The following is a 16,229-nucleotide window of genomic DNA, read 5'->3' on the forward strand; positions in this document are numbered from 1 at the left end:
TCTAAATTTCATATGGGATTACAAAGGATGTACGACAGCCAATATAACCTTAGAAAAGAAGAACAAAGGTGTAAAGTTAACACTACCTTATTTCAAGACTTACTACCAAGTAACAGTTATCAAAAAACTGTGATATTGGCATAAAGAAAGACAAATGGGTCATTAGAACAGAAGAGATGATGCAGAAATAAACCCACCCATGTAAGGACAACTAATTTTTGGCATAGACACAAAGGCAATTCAGTGTAGAAAGTATCATGGTTCAAGAAGTGGTGCTAACACAATCAGATATTTCTATTCCCCAGATGTGGGCATTGATCAATACCTCATACTATATATGGGCAAAAAATGACTCAAAATGGATCACAAACCTAAATGTAAGCTTACGAAAATTCCAGAAGAAAGCAAACAGAAATCTCTTCTGACCTTGGGTTAGGCCTAGCTTTCTTAGGTACAACATAAATCTGATCAAGGGCTGTTATCCAGAATATAAAGAGAGAACTTTCGAAACTCAATATGAAGGAAAAAAACAACCAAGCTAGATGTGGGCAAAAGATCAGAACAGATGGTTCACTAAAGAAGATACGTGGATGGGAAATAAGCACAGGAATGCATGTTCAACACCACAGGCCATTAAGAAGATTCAACTAAAAACCAAATTTTGATACCACATTTAAAAGAATCTCCATGAAGAGCAATACCTATATCGAACAAAAATGGACTTTAAAACAAAGACTGTAGCAAGAGACAAAGAAAGAGGTTATATAATAATAAAAGGCACAATCCAACAAGAAGATATAACTATTGTAAATATTTATGCATCCAACGTGGGAGAGCACCCAAATACATAAAACAGTCAATAACAAACATAAAGGAACTAATGGATATAGTAGGGGATGTTAACACCACACTGACATCAATGGACACATCATCTAAGCAGAAAATCAACAAGGAAACAATGGCTTTGAATGGCACACTGAAACAGATGGATTCAACAGATATATTCAGAAAATTCCATCCTAAAGCAGCAGAATACACATTCTTTTCAAGTGCACATGGAACATTCTCCATAATAGATCACATATTAAGCCACAAAACTAGCCTCAACAAATTCAAGATGATCAAAGTTATAGCATGCATTTTTTCTGACCACAAACTTTGAAATGAGAAGTCAGCCACAAGAAAAAAAATCTGAAAAGACCACAAACACATGGAGGCTAAATAACATGCTACTAAACAATGAATGGGTGAACCAGGAAATCAAAGAAGAAATCCAAAAGTACATGGGAACAAATGAAAATGAAAACACAACGGTCCAAAACCTTTGGGATGCAGCAGAAATGGTCCCAACTGGGAAGTTTCTAGCAACACGGGCCTACATCAAGAAGCAAGAAAACTTTCAAAGAAACAACCTAACCTTACACCAAAAACAAAGAAAAAAGAAAACCCCAAACCATCAAAGGGGAGGAAATAATAAAGATTAGAGCAGAAAAAACCATACAGAAACAAGCAAACAAACAAACAAACAAACAAACCAATCAAAACAAGGAAAGAAAAAGGAACAGGTCTATGAAAGCAGGATCTGGTTCTTTGAAAAACTCCATAAAATTGATAAACCTCTAGCCAGACTTATCAAGAAAAAAGAGAAAGGACAGAAACAAAATCACAAATAAGACAGGAGAAATAACAACCCACACCTCAGAAATACAATCATAAGAGAATATTATGAAAAACTATATGCCAACAAATTGGACATTCTAGAAGAAATGGATGAATTCCTAGAAACATATAAACTACCAAAACTGAGATAGGAGGAAAGAGAAAATTTGAAGAGACTGATAACCAGCAAATAAATTGAATCAGTAATCAAAAAACTCCCAACGAACAAAAGTCCAAGATCAGATGGCTTCACAGGCCAACGTTATCAAACATTTAAAGAAAAGTTAATTTCTGTCCTTCCTAAACTATTCCTAAAAATAGAAAAGGAAGGGAAATTTCCTAATTCATTCTTTGAGGCCAGAATTATCCTGATTCAAAAACTGATAAAGGCACTGCTAAAAAAGAGAACTACCGGCCAATATCCTTGATGAGCATAGATGCAAAATTTCTCAATGAAATACTAGCAAACCAAATTCAACAATGCATTTAAAAAATCATCCACCATGATCAAGTGGGACTTATTCCTGGGTTGCAAATGTGGTTCAGCGTTCGGAAATCAATCGGTGTGATATAGCACATCAATAAGAGAAAGGATAAGAACCATATGATCCTCTCAACAGAAGCAGAAAAAGCAATTTGCCAAAGTTCAACATCCATTAGTGATGAAAACCCTCAAAAAATAGGTTTGCAGAGAACATACCTTAACATAATAGGGGCCATTTATGAATGGCCTACAGCTAACATCGTCCTTCATGGGGAAAACCTGAGAGCTTTTCCCTGAAGGCCATGAAGAAGACAAGGATGTCCACTCTCACCACTTTTGTTCAACATAGTACTGGAAATGCTGGCCACAGCAATCAGATTGGGAAAACAAATAAAAGACATCCAAATCGGTAAGGAAAAAGTCAAACTTTCACCATTTGCACATGACATGATACTATATACAGAAAAACCTAAAAACTCCACCAAAAAATGGCTAGAACTGATAAATGAATTAAGTAAACTCTCAGGATACAAAATCAACATACAGAAATCTGTTGCATTTCTATACACCAATAATGAAGCATCAGAAAGAGACATTAAGAAAACAATCCCATTTACAATTACACCCAAAATAATAAGATACCTAGGAATAAACCTAGTCAAAGAGGTGAAAGACCTGTACTCTAAAAACTACAAAACACTGATGAAAGAAATTGAAGATGACACAAACAAATGGAAGGGCGTACCATGCTCATGGATCGGAAGAACAAATATTGTTAAAATGTCTATAGTACCCATAGGAATCTACACATTTAATGCAATCGCTATGAAAATACCAATCATGTTTTCCACAGAACTGGAACAAACAATCCTAAAATTTGTATGGAAACACAAAAGATCCTGAATAGCCAAAGCGACCTTGAAAAAGAAAAGCAAAGGTGGAGGCATCACAATTACGGACTTTGAGTTATATGACAAAGCTGTAGAGATCAAAAACAGTATGGGACTGGCACAAAAATAGACACACAGATCAATGGAACAGAATAAATAAACCAGAAATGAACCTACAACCAACTGGTCGATCTTTGACAGAACAGGAAAGATTATCTGGTGGGAAAAAGAATGTCTCTCCAACAAATGGTGTGGGGAAAAGCAGACAGCAACATGCAAAAGGATGAAACCGGACCACTTTCTTATACCACATGCAAAAATAAATTCAAAATGGATCAATGACCTAACTGTGAGACCTCAAACCATAAAAATCCTGGGACAGAGCACAGCCATAACTTCTCTGAAACTGTCTCTAGCAACATCTTTTTAGATATGTCTCCAGAGGCAAGGGAAACAAAACCAAAAATAAACTACTGGGACTGCATCAAAATGAAAAGGTTCTGCCAGTGAAAGAAACAATCAACAAAACTAAAAGACAACCTATGGAACGGGAGAAGATATTTGCCAGTGGCATATCCAATAGAGGGCTAGTGTCCAAAATATATAAAGAAATTTTAAAATAAAATCCCCAAAAGCAAATAACCCAATTAAAAAATGGGCAAAAGACATGAACAGATATTTCTCTACAGAAGACATGCAAATGGCCAAAAGACACGTGAAAAGATGCTCACCATCACTTATCATCAGAAAATGCAAACCAAAACTACAAGGAGATATCACCTCACATTGGTCAGAGTGGCTAAAATCAACAACACAAGAAACAACAGTTGTTGGAGAGGATATGGTAAAAAGGAAGCCTCGTGTACTGTTGGTGGGACTGCAAACTGGTGCAGCCACTGTGGAAACCAGTATGGAGGTTCTTCAAAACATTAAAAATAGGACTACCCTATGATCCTGCAATCGCCCTGCTGGGTATTTACTCAAAGAATACAGAAACATTAATTCAAAGGGATACATGCATCCTTATGTTTATAGCAGCATTATTTACAATAGCAAGATATGGAAGCAGCCCAAGTGTCCATCAAATGATAAATGGGTAAAGAAGAGGTGGTATGTATGTATGTGTATATATGCGTGCGCGCGTGCGCACACACACACACACACACACACACTGGATTATTACTCAGCCATAGAAAAGAATGAAATCTTGCCATTTGCAATGACATGGATGGAGCTAAAGACTGTAATGCTAAGCAAAATAAGTCAGTCAGTAAGACACCCTATGGTTTCACTCATATGGAATTCAAGAAACAAAACAAACAAGCAAGGTGAAAGTAAGAGGGAGAGAGAGGAAGACAGAGAAAGAGAAAGAGAGACTACTAATTACAGAGAACAATGAATGATCTGATAGTTGCCAGAGGGGGGCTAGGATGGGGGGATGGGTTAAATAGGTGATGGGAATTCAGGAGTACACTTATGATGAGCACTGGGTGTTGTATGGAAGCACAGAATCACTAAATTGTACACCTGAAACTAGTATTATATTGTATGTTAACTAACTGGAATTTAAATAAAAATTTAAAAAACAAAATAAAAATAAAAAGTGAAACATCAAACAAACATAAACGGAAAGAGCCTCATTGACCTGTGGGACATTATCGATTCACCAAACCTACATATAATTGGTGCCCCTGAATAATAAAAAGGGAGCAATGGACAGGAAAACATTTGAAGATACAATGGTAGAAAATGTTCCAAATATGAGGCAAAGCAAAACCTCACAGCTCCAAGATGGTCTTTGAATTTAAGACCCACCAGAAACCAATTGCCTTGAAAATAAAAATAAAGAGAAATTCTTAAAAGCAGGCTGAGAAAAATTAAGGCACATCACAGAAAAGGGAGCAAAGGTAAAAATGACATCTGTCTGCAAAAATAAAACATGGAATGATCGGGGCATTGCTGCATAAATTTGTTTGTCATTAATGCAGACTTTAATACGATAGAATTAACTTGATCTGCATGTACTAACCTGTTCTGTGAACGTAGAAAGTTGCAGAAAATTGTGAAATGTATGATGCCACTTTGACCAAAAAAAAAAAAGAAAAAGAAAAAGAAATAAGAAAAAGAAAACTACTCTGGAAAATGTCAACCTGTTTCTATACATTTGTATAAGCCTGGTTTTATAGATTTTTATGAGCTTGAGAGAAATGTAAAGAGAAAAAACAAAAACAGACAATATTGTTTTGTGTAACCCCAGAGTCTGGGATTGGTGAAGGTTGTTTCTGGAAGTGGATGGATTGCCAACCACTATTCATATATCTATGTGCACTGTTCCACCTGTTTTAACAGCATATTTGTGTATATATATGCTGTTTTTGGGTATATTTGTGGTTCTGATAAACCAAAAGGGAGACATGTAGTGAAGAATAACACAGTGGTCACCAATAGCAATTCTGGAATGAGACTGTCTTTCTTTGAATCAAATCCCAGACTCTGTCCCTTACATGCTGTGAGACCTTGGCAGGTTATTTAAATACTTGCTACCAAAGTTTTCCCAGGTGTAAAATGAAGATTATAATAACACCCATGTCATAAGTTGTTATAAGATTAAATTGTTTAATGATCAATTGCCTGGCAGCCATTTAGCGTGTGTGTGTGTGTGTGTGTGTGTGAGAGAGAGAGAGAGAGAGAGAGAGAGAGAGAGAGACAGAGAGAGAGACAGAGACAGAGAGAGACAGAGACAAAGAGAAAGAGAAAGAAAGAGAGGGAAAGAGAAAGCAGGAGAAGGAGGGAGTTTGATGCATAAGTCAACTATAAATCAAACTCAAATGCAGCATACCTTTTAGAAATTAACAGAATAAGGTAAAAGGGAGGATTTGAACTTGATACTAGGATTAATCTCCTTCTAGTGGCCCAGCCTGCACTCAGTGAAGAAATGTGGCTCTGTGGTCAACATTATTGGAGATTCATTGAAAGGTAAAAGGCTGTCTTGCGTTTTCAAAGCAGAAAAGACTTGATTAGGTTTCCAGAAGTGGATGTAAATGATTATGAGTCTGATTAGAAGAGAAGGTATAAAGGAGGAAAAGAAGTTGAGGGAAGGGAAGGATAAGCATGGCAATATACTCATTTTATAGAAAATCAAGGTAAACTGACTAAGGTATATGCAAAAAACTGAGGGCTATGGATATTATTTAAAGTTAACTAGAGTCACCAATAGAGGAAACAAAAATCAAAAGAAGGTATAAAAACCAAGAGAGAGTGAGGGCAGACTGAAGACAGACACCATGAGTTAAATTCTCCTCTGTAAGCAGAATGTGGTCACTTGATGATGTCTGAAGTTGATGAATTACTGAAATAGCAGATTAAGCACTTTATCTAGATGTAAGAAGGTAACTTCCAGAACAATGGAAACAGGAATTGTTAAAATGGTCTACCCTGGAAAGCACGACAAGGGGTTGAGAAGTGATGGGGTCTCCAACCTTTGCTTTCATCATAAGCTCTTTTGTACTTTCTGGCCATCGCTATTTTATTTATCATGTGCATGATTTCCTTTCATTTCTTTTTTTTTCATTTTTCATTCGTTTTTCATTCTTTCTTTTTCTTTTCCTTATGTATTTATGTATTTATTTATGTATTCATTTGGAGATCAGGGTAGGGAGAGAGAGAGAGAGGGGTAGGGAGAGAGAGAGAGAGAGAGAGAGAGAGATCCCAAGCAGGCTCCAGGTTGTCAACACAGAGTCCGACGCGGGGCTTGATCTCACAAACCATGAGATCATGACCTGAGCCAAATTCAAGAGTCAGATGTTTAACCAACTGAGCCACACAGGTGCCCCTTCTTTTCCTTTTTTATTTAAAGAATGGTTTTTAAAAGATGGTGTGTATGTTTGGGAGAAAATCCCATAGTTAGCTGTCATGACCTTAGCAAGACTTTACCATATGGAAGGAGATTTCATTTTACATTTATTATATAGATTGGGAACTTAAATTGCTCAACAATTCATAGTACTGAGAATCAGCCACTCACACATCCATAACCCATAAATGTGTCGCAGCATAATTGTGAATGTTGAAAGCAGTGTTCCAGAGATGTCACGAAGACATCAAAATACATTCAGTATCCTACAGCACTTGGAGGAATGTATTGTCTTACAGTAATTTATGTTCAAAATGTCCCCCAAAAAGGTGCTTGAAGGGATGCATAGCAGTGGAGGGAAACTTCACTCATGACTCAATACCCTATATTGCTGAGATAGTATTATAAAATCTTCTGGGTGGTGTTCTTGACGACAGAAAAATGGCATGCTTTCATGCGTTGACTCGTGAAGTCCTTGGAGCTCAGGAAGAGTAAATAGATGGATTGTAGAAAGTTTCTAAGCCCAGGATAACTGAATGAGGGTATAAGAAAAGTAAGCTCAGGCTGGCAAATCAGGCAGTTGCGTAGAGTAAAATCCAGCTCTAAGCTGGACTGTCACTCAGAGAATCAGACTCGCTCTGAACTGACACTTTGCTCCTGGTTAGAGAGAAAAGGCCAGGCTTCCTTGGACATCAGAAAGGAAAGACACTGGGCCTTCAAAAACGAGCTAAACAAGGATATCCTCAAGATGGAAGGAAGTGACATTAATAAGGAATCTCTTGTGTTGGGCATTGAATGCATGCCAGGCACTGTGAAAAACATTGTCCATATATTATCACTTTTCATCCTTATAACTATCCCCTCGTATGGATGAAGACGCCAAAGCTAAAGAAACAAACGAAAAAGGTAAAGGAACTTGAACAAGGTAAGCACAGCTAGTAAGTCATGGCCTGGGGCATATCTATAGGTATATTTTTGTAAGATCATGTCTGTAAACTGCCTAAGATCATGACAATGAAGGGCATTAGTTAAAATTGTCAGCATACTTTGGAAGGAGAATTGATTCCCAGGGACAAAAATACCTGAAACACTATATAAAAATCATCAGTCAAGAGAGCCCTTGTTCTTGGCTCCTAAGTGGGGCTGGGGCAAAACTACTTGTTATAAAGGAAATTTCCTAAGAACCTGAATTAGAGTTTCTGAAATTCAAACTCAGAGCACATACTGAGGTTCCAAGTGGTTAAGTGTTTTGCTCTGGGATTCTGCCTGCAAGTCCATTTGACTCCAAGGCCCATCTTCTTTGAGGAATCTAGGCCCAGGAAATTTAGGACTATACAATAACTGGTGGGAGTATAGGCTTCTTCATTTCTCATGACCATCCTGAGCCCAAATATATCACCAATTATGTTCCCTTTTTGCAGACCCTGTCTGCTTCTGAGGGACAAGGAGCAAAGGGTCATCAAAGAAATGCTCGACCTCAGGGAAAGAGTGAGGGGTAAGAGGAGAGAAAAAGAAACAAGAGGAAGAAACTGAAGACTTGCTTGTCTCTTGCCTTTAGTCACACCCCGAAGTGACTTAGGCATGTGCCCTATTGAGGTTGCGGGAGGTGGGCCGGGGGACAGAGGGGAATGGGGTTGGGTAGAGTTCTAAAGGGGATGGCAGCTATGTTTTGGGTTTTTGTTTTTGTTGTTGTTGTTGTTGTTGTTTGTTTGTTTGTTTGTTTTTTCATCCTAAGTGACGTGTGTTTGGGTGAGTGTTCTGTGACCCGCTGTAACTTTCTGTATGTTAAAAACCTGTTCATGATTTCAAAAGTATAGAGAAAGACAGATTGGGGTAGGCAGAAGCCCCCAAAAAGAATCAAGCTTGGATCCTGGAGCAGACAGTCAAGAGTATTCTGAGAAGGCCCACAATGATCAGGATATAGAAAAGTGAGAATGGGGAGGGTGGCAAGGGCTGAGTCATGCAGCTCATTATATTTAAGCCACATTGAGGAGTTTGTACTTTAGTCAAAGTGAAATGGGGAGACATTCTGGGGTTTTGAGTAGCGGAGGCGAGAAAATCCACTTATTTTTCAGAAAGATCAGTCCGGCTACTGAATGGAGAAGGAAGTTTGGTGGAAGCAGGCGACCAGTTAGGAGGCTATGTCAGAGCCCATGACAGACGTAATGGTGGACTCCAGTTGATTTGGAGAGGTTCAAGCGGTGTTTGGAAGTAGAGGTGATACGAATTGCTGAAAGATGGGAGAGTGACCAGAGGAAGATGTGGGAGAGGAAGGAAATAGGGGTGCCTCTTCATTTTTGTTTCATTTGAATACCTAGATGGGTGGCTGTGCTATTCGTGGAAGGAGCAAAGTTAGGCGGAGTAGGAATCGGGAGGTGAAAGAAGTTCAGGAGTTCCATTTTTGGCATTTAAGGATGAAATGCCTATGGCACATCCAGGTGGAGATGTCAAATAGGCAGATGGATAAGTATGAGATCACAGCCTCATATCTTCCCACCTCCCCCCGCCCTCTGCCACATACACAAATGGGACCAGGTACTGTTTCCTTCTCTGCAATTTACTTTTTCTCATTTAATAATAGCATATTTTGGAGGTCCCCCTAAATCAACCCATATGGACATAATTCATGCTTGCTTAATAATCCATGCATAATAATCCATGGACTGGCTTCACTGAAATGTCTTCAGTCATTTCCCAAATGACGAGTGCTTGCTTTGTGTTCTAGTTTGCCCAATGTGAGCCTTTCTGTGATAAACGTGCTTCTGTGTATGTCCTGATGTCCTGAGACTCTTATTTCTATAGGCCGGATTCCTACTCCATCCCTGCCCCACACATCTGTCTTCCTTAACATTTCACTTTATAAGGATCCAAAGACCGTTTGCTAAATGTGTTGTATTTATTCAAGACAATATAATAATCATTGTTATGATTTGCTAAATAACAAGGGCACATCCAAACACTTTCCAATTCTTCATAAATCAAAGCCTAAGGCTGCTTTTTTGTTGGCCTGTGTCTCATAATTACTTTCATTTGTAGGAATTTGGGGGGCAGTGTGAATTGACAGAAACAATTTCCCTACCCCAAAATACAGTTATGTATTCATTGTCTTTTCCCTGGGCATCCTTCCTATAGCTATGCCAATGAGAAATTCATGGGAAGAGACTTCTTTATGTAGATCACTGTTTTTGGTCTTTTTATTCATTTTTGTACGTGGAGTTTATCTGTCCCTCTCCCCATTGGTACCCCCCATTCCCTACCTTCTTCCATTCTTTTCTACTCTTTTCCCCTGCTCTCTGAACTGCATCCCCACTCCTTTCTATTTCTTCCTCCTGATAGGAAGAAGGAAGTGAGCCATATGAAATGGAAGACCAGTGCCGGCTCCAAACACTCTTGAAATGTCTCTGTATCTGAACCTATCTGCTTTTAAAGCTCTATTGAGAAATAAACAGAAAGAGAAGCTAAACCCTAGCACACAAAGTCTTTGCTGTGCCTCTTTAAACCAACCCCCATGCACGTGCAGTGAAAACAGGACCTCAGTGAGGACACTGAGGCTGGACCATGCAAGTCAGGTTTGGAGCCAGCCCTTTTACCACCCAGTCCTTCTCAAACTCTTCCCCTGGCTTATCATCCTCAACTGAACTTCTAAATGTTGGCATGTCTCAGGGAATAGTCTTGCACCTTCTTCCCTTCTAGCCCCGTTGCTGTTGCTGGAGGCAACAGGGGTCTAGGGATTGTCTTCAGGTTTGACAGGCTTGGGGATTTACTGGACATAGCATGACTTCTTCAAACCTCTTTGTCCTGCTTTCTTACTGATTTCTGTTGGCTCTGTGGGCCAAACTGTAATCAAAGCTAGAGGAAGAGATATTGTGGAGCCCTGGTCCTTGAGTTGGTCCCGCTTGACATTTCTGTCTCCTAACAACGGGTTGAGAAGTTGTTCTCGTCACCTGCATATCCCCTACCTCCCCCCCCCCCAGCAATCATGGCTTCCCCACTTGGCCTCTGCCTCCTCGGGACCCTCTTGGATGGCCACCTGGAATGGTGAGGCACAGCTCATCTGCCTCCTGCCTACAAGCAACCTAGACTTCCAAGAGATGGCTCTTAACAGCAGTGACAGTGATCACCTTGGTCAAACATCGGCTGTACAGCCTGCTTTTCCTACGCCTCTGTTCTTTTCCTTTGTTCGCACTAGCCTTGTCTAGGGGCGATGGGCTGGATTTTGCAAGCTGGCAAGGTATATGTCTGTGTGTCTGCTTCTCAGCCACCTTGGGATGATTTCTTGCCAGCACTGGGAAAGTTCTCACTGCCTCACACCCCACAGTGACTCGGTCAGTTCCGAAGGCTCAGGGTTGTTCTGTCATGTGCAACTGCCTAGGTCCAGCTAACGCTGCCACCACAGAAAACGGCTTTATTTCCCCAAAGAATGTGGATGGGCAGGAATGAGGGGGAGGAGACAATATGTGCTGGGCAGATGAAATCCCATGGCCACCATAGTCCAATCACATAGCGGCACCTATAGCCCTCCTGTTCTGTTATTTGTATGGGATTCTGTTATTTGTATGGCAGCCTGAGCTTTAGTGGAGTGAGATGTCCTGAGGGAAGGCACTGTGGTTCAATCGTTTTTATATCTGACCCCAAAGCCCACACAGTTCGATGCCTGGCTCACAGTAAGTGAGAAACTCCTATTTATGGGGGAAAGGGGAGACAGAGGGAATGGTTGTTCTATCTCTTCTGGAACTGGTCACATCTGACTGTCTTCTTTTTGTTCTCTCATCTCTGTCTTAGTTGTGTGTAGGGGAAGGCACATGCACACTTATATGTGCATTGATGGGTTGTTTTTGCCCAGCTTTATTGAGCTATAATTGACATATAGCGTTGTAGGAGGTTAAGGTGTACAACACAATAATTAGATGATAGATAGATAGATAGATAGATAGAGATATGAACAATAAGTTTAGTTAACATCTGTCACCTCACAGTAACACATTTTTTTCTGGTAATGAAAACTTTTAAGATCTACTCTCTTAACTGATTTCTGTATTGATATTTATTTTGTACTCTGAGGATCCAATCACACCCACTGATTGCCTCCTTGAACGTGCTGAGTGGTGCCCATGGACTTGGGTGCAGAGTCCAAGCACCTTGGCTTGCTTTTCAGGGCTCCACACCTTCTAGCTCCATCTTCTGCCATATGCTCTCGGAGACCATGAGCTCTGCCCACACCAGATTATTAGGCATGACCAGAGGTGCCTTTGTGTGTGCTAGCATGCCACAGGGCCTTGAGCACAATCAGATCCCTCTGTTTGGAATGTCTTCCTTCCTGTCTCGACATTGGTTCACATTGAGGGTTTCATCTTCTGTGCAGCCTCACTTGACTCCTACCAGGAAGAGTTAGTGGCAGGGTCCTCCTTTCTGGAGCAAGTGGGACCCTAGCTTCTGTTATACTCTACTCTCATGGTTGCTCACTTGTCTATCCCCTCAGCATTTGGCCCCCTGTGGCCTCTCTGTTCCCACAACACACACAGCTCACCTTTTCTCACCCCACCCCACCCCACACCTCCAATATATCAACACTCACTGCTCACTTATCACATGGCCTGTCCCTTAGCTCCCAGTGCCAAGTACTTGATAAGGCTTTCACAAATATTACCTGATGAAGTGGCACCAGGCACCTCATTCTAGAGATTTGGGGGTTTGGTTTTGTTTTGAACATGGATGTGCATTTCTTGATTCATGTTAGTAACCTTAGCACCTTGAAGGCAGAGCCAAGAATGAACAAGTGCTTGGCTCTGGACCAGGCCCTGTCCCCAGCCCAGGGTATCATTGAGGACAGCACTAAGGACAGGGTGTTCTCGATTCCCCCACTGTCAGGCCGCACGTATTGAGGCTGGGTGTGTGGGAGGAACTGGGGAGGGGAATGTGTGGAAGAACCCCATGTCCCTAGTTCTCCTGTAATCTGGAGCAGGGGCAGGGTTTCCCACCCAGACTGTCCATTACCAAGGACAAGCCCCAAACCAGCTTATGTGTCCTGCTTGCCAGACCCCTGTATCCCTAGGGACCAGCACAAGCTCCATAAATATTTGTGGCATGGCATTATCAATGAATGAATACATGTCCTTGTGTTCTTTATTCCCTCTTTTGCAAGTGTTGCAGACGAGGGAAAGAGCTGGAAAAGGGGGAGGGATCTCTGAGAAAATGGGTCAGCAGGCTACAGGGGGAGCTTGCGCCACTGGTCCCAGGTCCTGCTCAGAATAGGTGTTGTTTCCTTGGTGGCAGCGATGTTGCAAAGTGTGTATGAGGTGAAGCGGGGAGAACCCTTGAATGTGAGAAAACCTTTTTTCTCGGCTTTGTTTAGGCCGGGCAAGTGTATTCTCAATGCCACCCACCCGTTCTTGCAAGGCACTTGATTTAATCATTTAGATGTTCTATGGGGGGTGGGGGGGGAGAGGAGATAAAACAAAACCAACCCTCTAAATCTAAACCGTATTTCCCAGTCCACAGTGGAGCCCTTTCCCTGGCTTCCTCTTCATAAATATCCAGGCAACCTGAGAGACTGAAGACTCTCCCCGCCCCCGCCCCAAGCCTCAGGCTCCCGCTCCCATCCCTGCCCCCTCCCACCGCCCGCGGCCCCACAGCCCCGCAGCAGCCACAGGGGGAACCAAAGAGACAGAAGCCTTCCCAGCTGCCCGGACCACAGACGCCAACACCCCCCGTCCCCCACCACACGCCGCCTTGCCCGCCCGCGCCCCGCACGCTAGCCCACGACCGAGAGGCGGCGGCAGCAGCAGGCTGCAGGCTGCGGTGACTCGCACCGGTGCGCTCCTGGCAGCGCTTGCTATCCCAAGTGACTCGGACTGGCCCCGGGTCCCCGGCCCCAGCTCCCGCTGGCGCCACCCGCCCTCCTGTCCTTTCCCGCCTCTCTACCCCCCAGCTCGCGGGAAGGGAGGTCGCGGCAGCGGCCTGGAGGCACCGGCGACCGTGGCGACAGCGGCGAAAGTGGCGGCGGCGGTGGCGGCAGCGGCTGCGGCGGCGGCAGAGGCTGCGGCGGCGACCGTGGCAGAGGCTGTGGCGGAGGCCTCCGTAGCGGAGGCGGAAGCAGAGGTGGAGGCTGAGGTGGAGGCCGAGGCCTCAGTAGAGGAGGAGGCAGTGGCGGAGGCCACCCGGGGGGAGGTGGCGGCCGCCCTAGCAGAGGGGAAGGAGGCGGGGGCTGCCCTGGCGGCAGTGGTTGTGGAGGCTAGCGCGACTGAAGCTGCCTGCGCCGCCGCCGCCGCCGCCGCCACTGCAGCAGCAGCAGCAGCAGCAGCAGCAGCAGCAGCAGCGGAGGCTGCGGCGCCCTCCTTGGGGGAGGCGGACGCGGAGGCGGCGGCGGCCGCGGCGGCTGCAGCCGCGGGTGCAGATGCGGATGCGGAGACCAGCAGGGTCTCCGAGGGGAACCCAGACTTTCCTATGGCCTCGCTGTACGTGGGCGACCTGCACCCTGAAGTGACAGAGGCAATGCTCTACGAGAAGTTCAGCCCGGCCGGGCCCATCCTTTCCATCCGCATTTGCAGGGACAAGATCACCCGCCGCTCGTTGGGCTACGCGTACGTCAACTACCAGCAACCGGTGGACGCCAAGCGGGCCCTGGAAACCCTGAACTTTGATGTCATCAAGGGCAGGCCCGTGCGCATCATGTGGTCCCAGCGGGACCCCTCGCTCCGCAAGAGTGGGGTGGGCAACGTCTTCATCAAGAACCTGGGCAAGACCATCGACAACAAGGCGCTGTACAACATCTTCTCGGCGTTTGGCAACATCCTCTCCTGCAAAGTGGCCTGCGACGAGAAGGGGCCCAAGGGCTACGGGTTTGTGCACTTCCAGAAGCAGGAGTCCGCAGAGCGGGCCATTGATGCGATGAATGGCATGTTCCTGAACTACCGCAAAATTTTCGTTGGGAGATTCAAGTCGCATAAAGAACGAGAGGCCGAAAGGGGAGCCTGGGCTAGGCAGTCCACCAGTGCTGACGTCAAGGATTTCGAGGAAGACACCGATGAGGAAGCCACCTTGCGATGAAGACATGCCAGGAGCCAGTCAGTCAGCAGAGCCAAATCTTGGCTCCCACCCGGTTTACAACTCCCCTCTTTGCCCCCTAACCCACCAGCAGTGTATTGTATTGTACTGGGAGTGCAGGTCTCTCCTCTCTCTCTCTCTCTCTCTCTCTCTCTCTCTCTCTCTCCCTCTCCTCTCCCCCCTCTCTTCCTCTCTTCCTCTTTCCTTTCATCCCCTCCTCCTCCTCTTCCTCCCTCCTTCCTCTTCCTTCTGTCTTCCCCACCTCTCCCTTCCCCCCACACCCACCAAGGGCGTTGTGAATAATCTTGCTAATCTGTGCCACTTGATAGATTATAGGCTGCCTTTTCTCCTTGTGCTTTGGTTTAAAAAGCACTTCATTCTCGCTTCCTTCACTACACAGGTGACACAATTTCATGGTAGAAACATCAGAAAGGAGAAGGAAATCAGATGAGGGAAAACCCAGAGAGTAATTGTTCCCCATGATTCTACTACCCAGAGGCAACCACTTTTTGGTGTGCTGTTTTTCCAGTCTCTCCTCTCTCCCTCTTTCTCCCTCCCTCTCTTCCTCACTCCCCACCCCCACCTTCCCTTTTAACACACTGTTATAGAATGGTTCACGTGTGTGGTGTTTCTTAATCTGCTTCTTCAGAAACTAAAACCAAACAAAACACAACCCATTGAACTTCTTTCCATGTTATTCAACAGGCTTCCTAAATGTCGTCTTCAGTGCCTGCAGAGTGTATCCATGGATCTTTAACTCTTCTGTAATCATTTCTGCATTGTTGGACATTCAGGTGATGCCTAGTTCTTTCCTTGTGTTTAAACCCAACACTGCATACTCTGAGGAATGAATCCTTCTTTGTCAAGCCAAATCTTTGCTAGCATACCGGATGGTCTTCTTAATTGTGGACTTGCAGGATCCACAATAAAATATCCTTGCAGGATATTTTAGAGACTTTTCCTGTGTGTTGCCAAATGGCCCCTTCATAAGCATTGTACTGATTTGCATTCATGCCAGCCAGCACAGCTAGTAAAAAGAGTATGTCCATTCCCCCTGCATAGTCTCCTAGTCACTGTAATTGATGTGTGTGTGTGCTGGAGTGTGTGTGTTTTGGCCAGCTTGATGGGCTGCAAATGGTATTTCACTGTTTTAGGTTATTTTGCTGGATTTAAATGCCCTTTATCACCTTCTTTTCCTTGTGCCCACTTACTGCCCTTTTGCCCATTGTCAGAAACATCATTCGGCTTTATTGCAGGAAAAAATTAAAATGCAGGCAACAGAAGAAATTTAATGTTCCCA

The 16,229-nt window shown here is 43.7% G+C and overlaps 1 protein-coding gene across 1 annotated transcript; it reads left to right on the top strand.

The window, feature by feature from the left end:
* The first annotated feature begins 14,263 nt into the window (after nucleotides 1-14,263).
* On the top strand, nucleotides 14,264-16,223 carry LOC125917539 (polyadenylate-binding protein 1-like 2). The gene has a single exon (XM_049623716.1). The coding sequence runs from the start codon at nucleotides 14,330-14,332 to the stop codon at nucleotides 14,930-14,932; it is 603 nt and encodes a 200-aa protein (XP_049479673.1). The 5' UTR covers nucleotides 14,264-14,329; the 3' UTR covers nucleotides 14,933-16,223.
* Nucleotides 16,224-16,229: the final 6 nt, after the last annotated feature.

Source organism: Panthera uncia, unplaced genomic scaffold (assembly GCF_023721935.1).
Source record: "Panthera uncia isolate 11264 unplaced genomic scaffold, Puncia_PCG_1.0 HiC_scaffold_1972, whole genome shotgun sequence".
In the NCBI taxonomy this organism is placed as follows: Eukaryota; Metazoa; Chordata; class Mammalia; order Carnivora; family Felidae; genus Panthera; species Panthera uncia.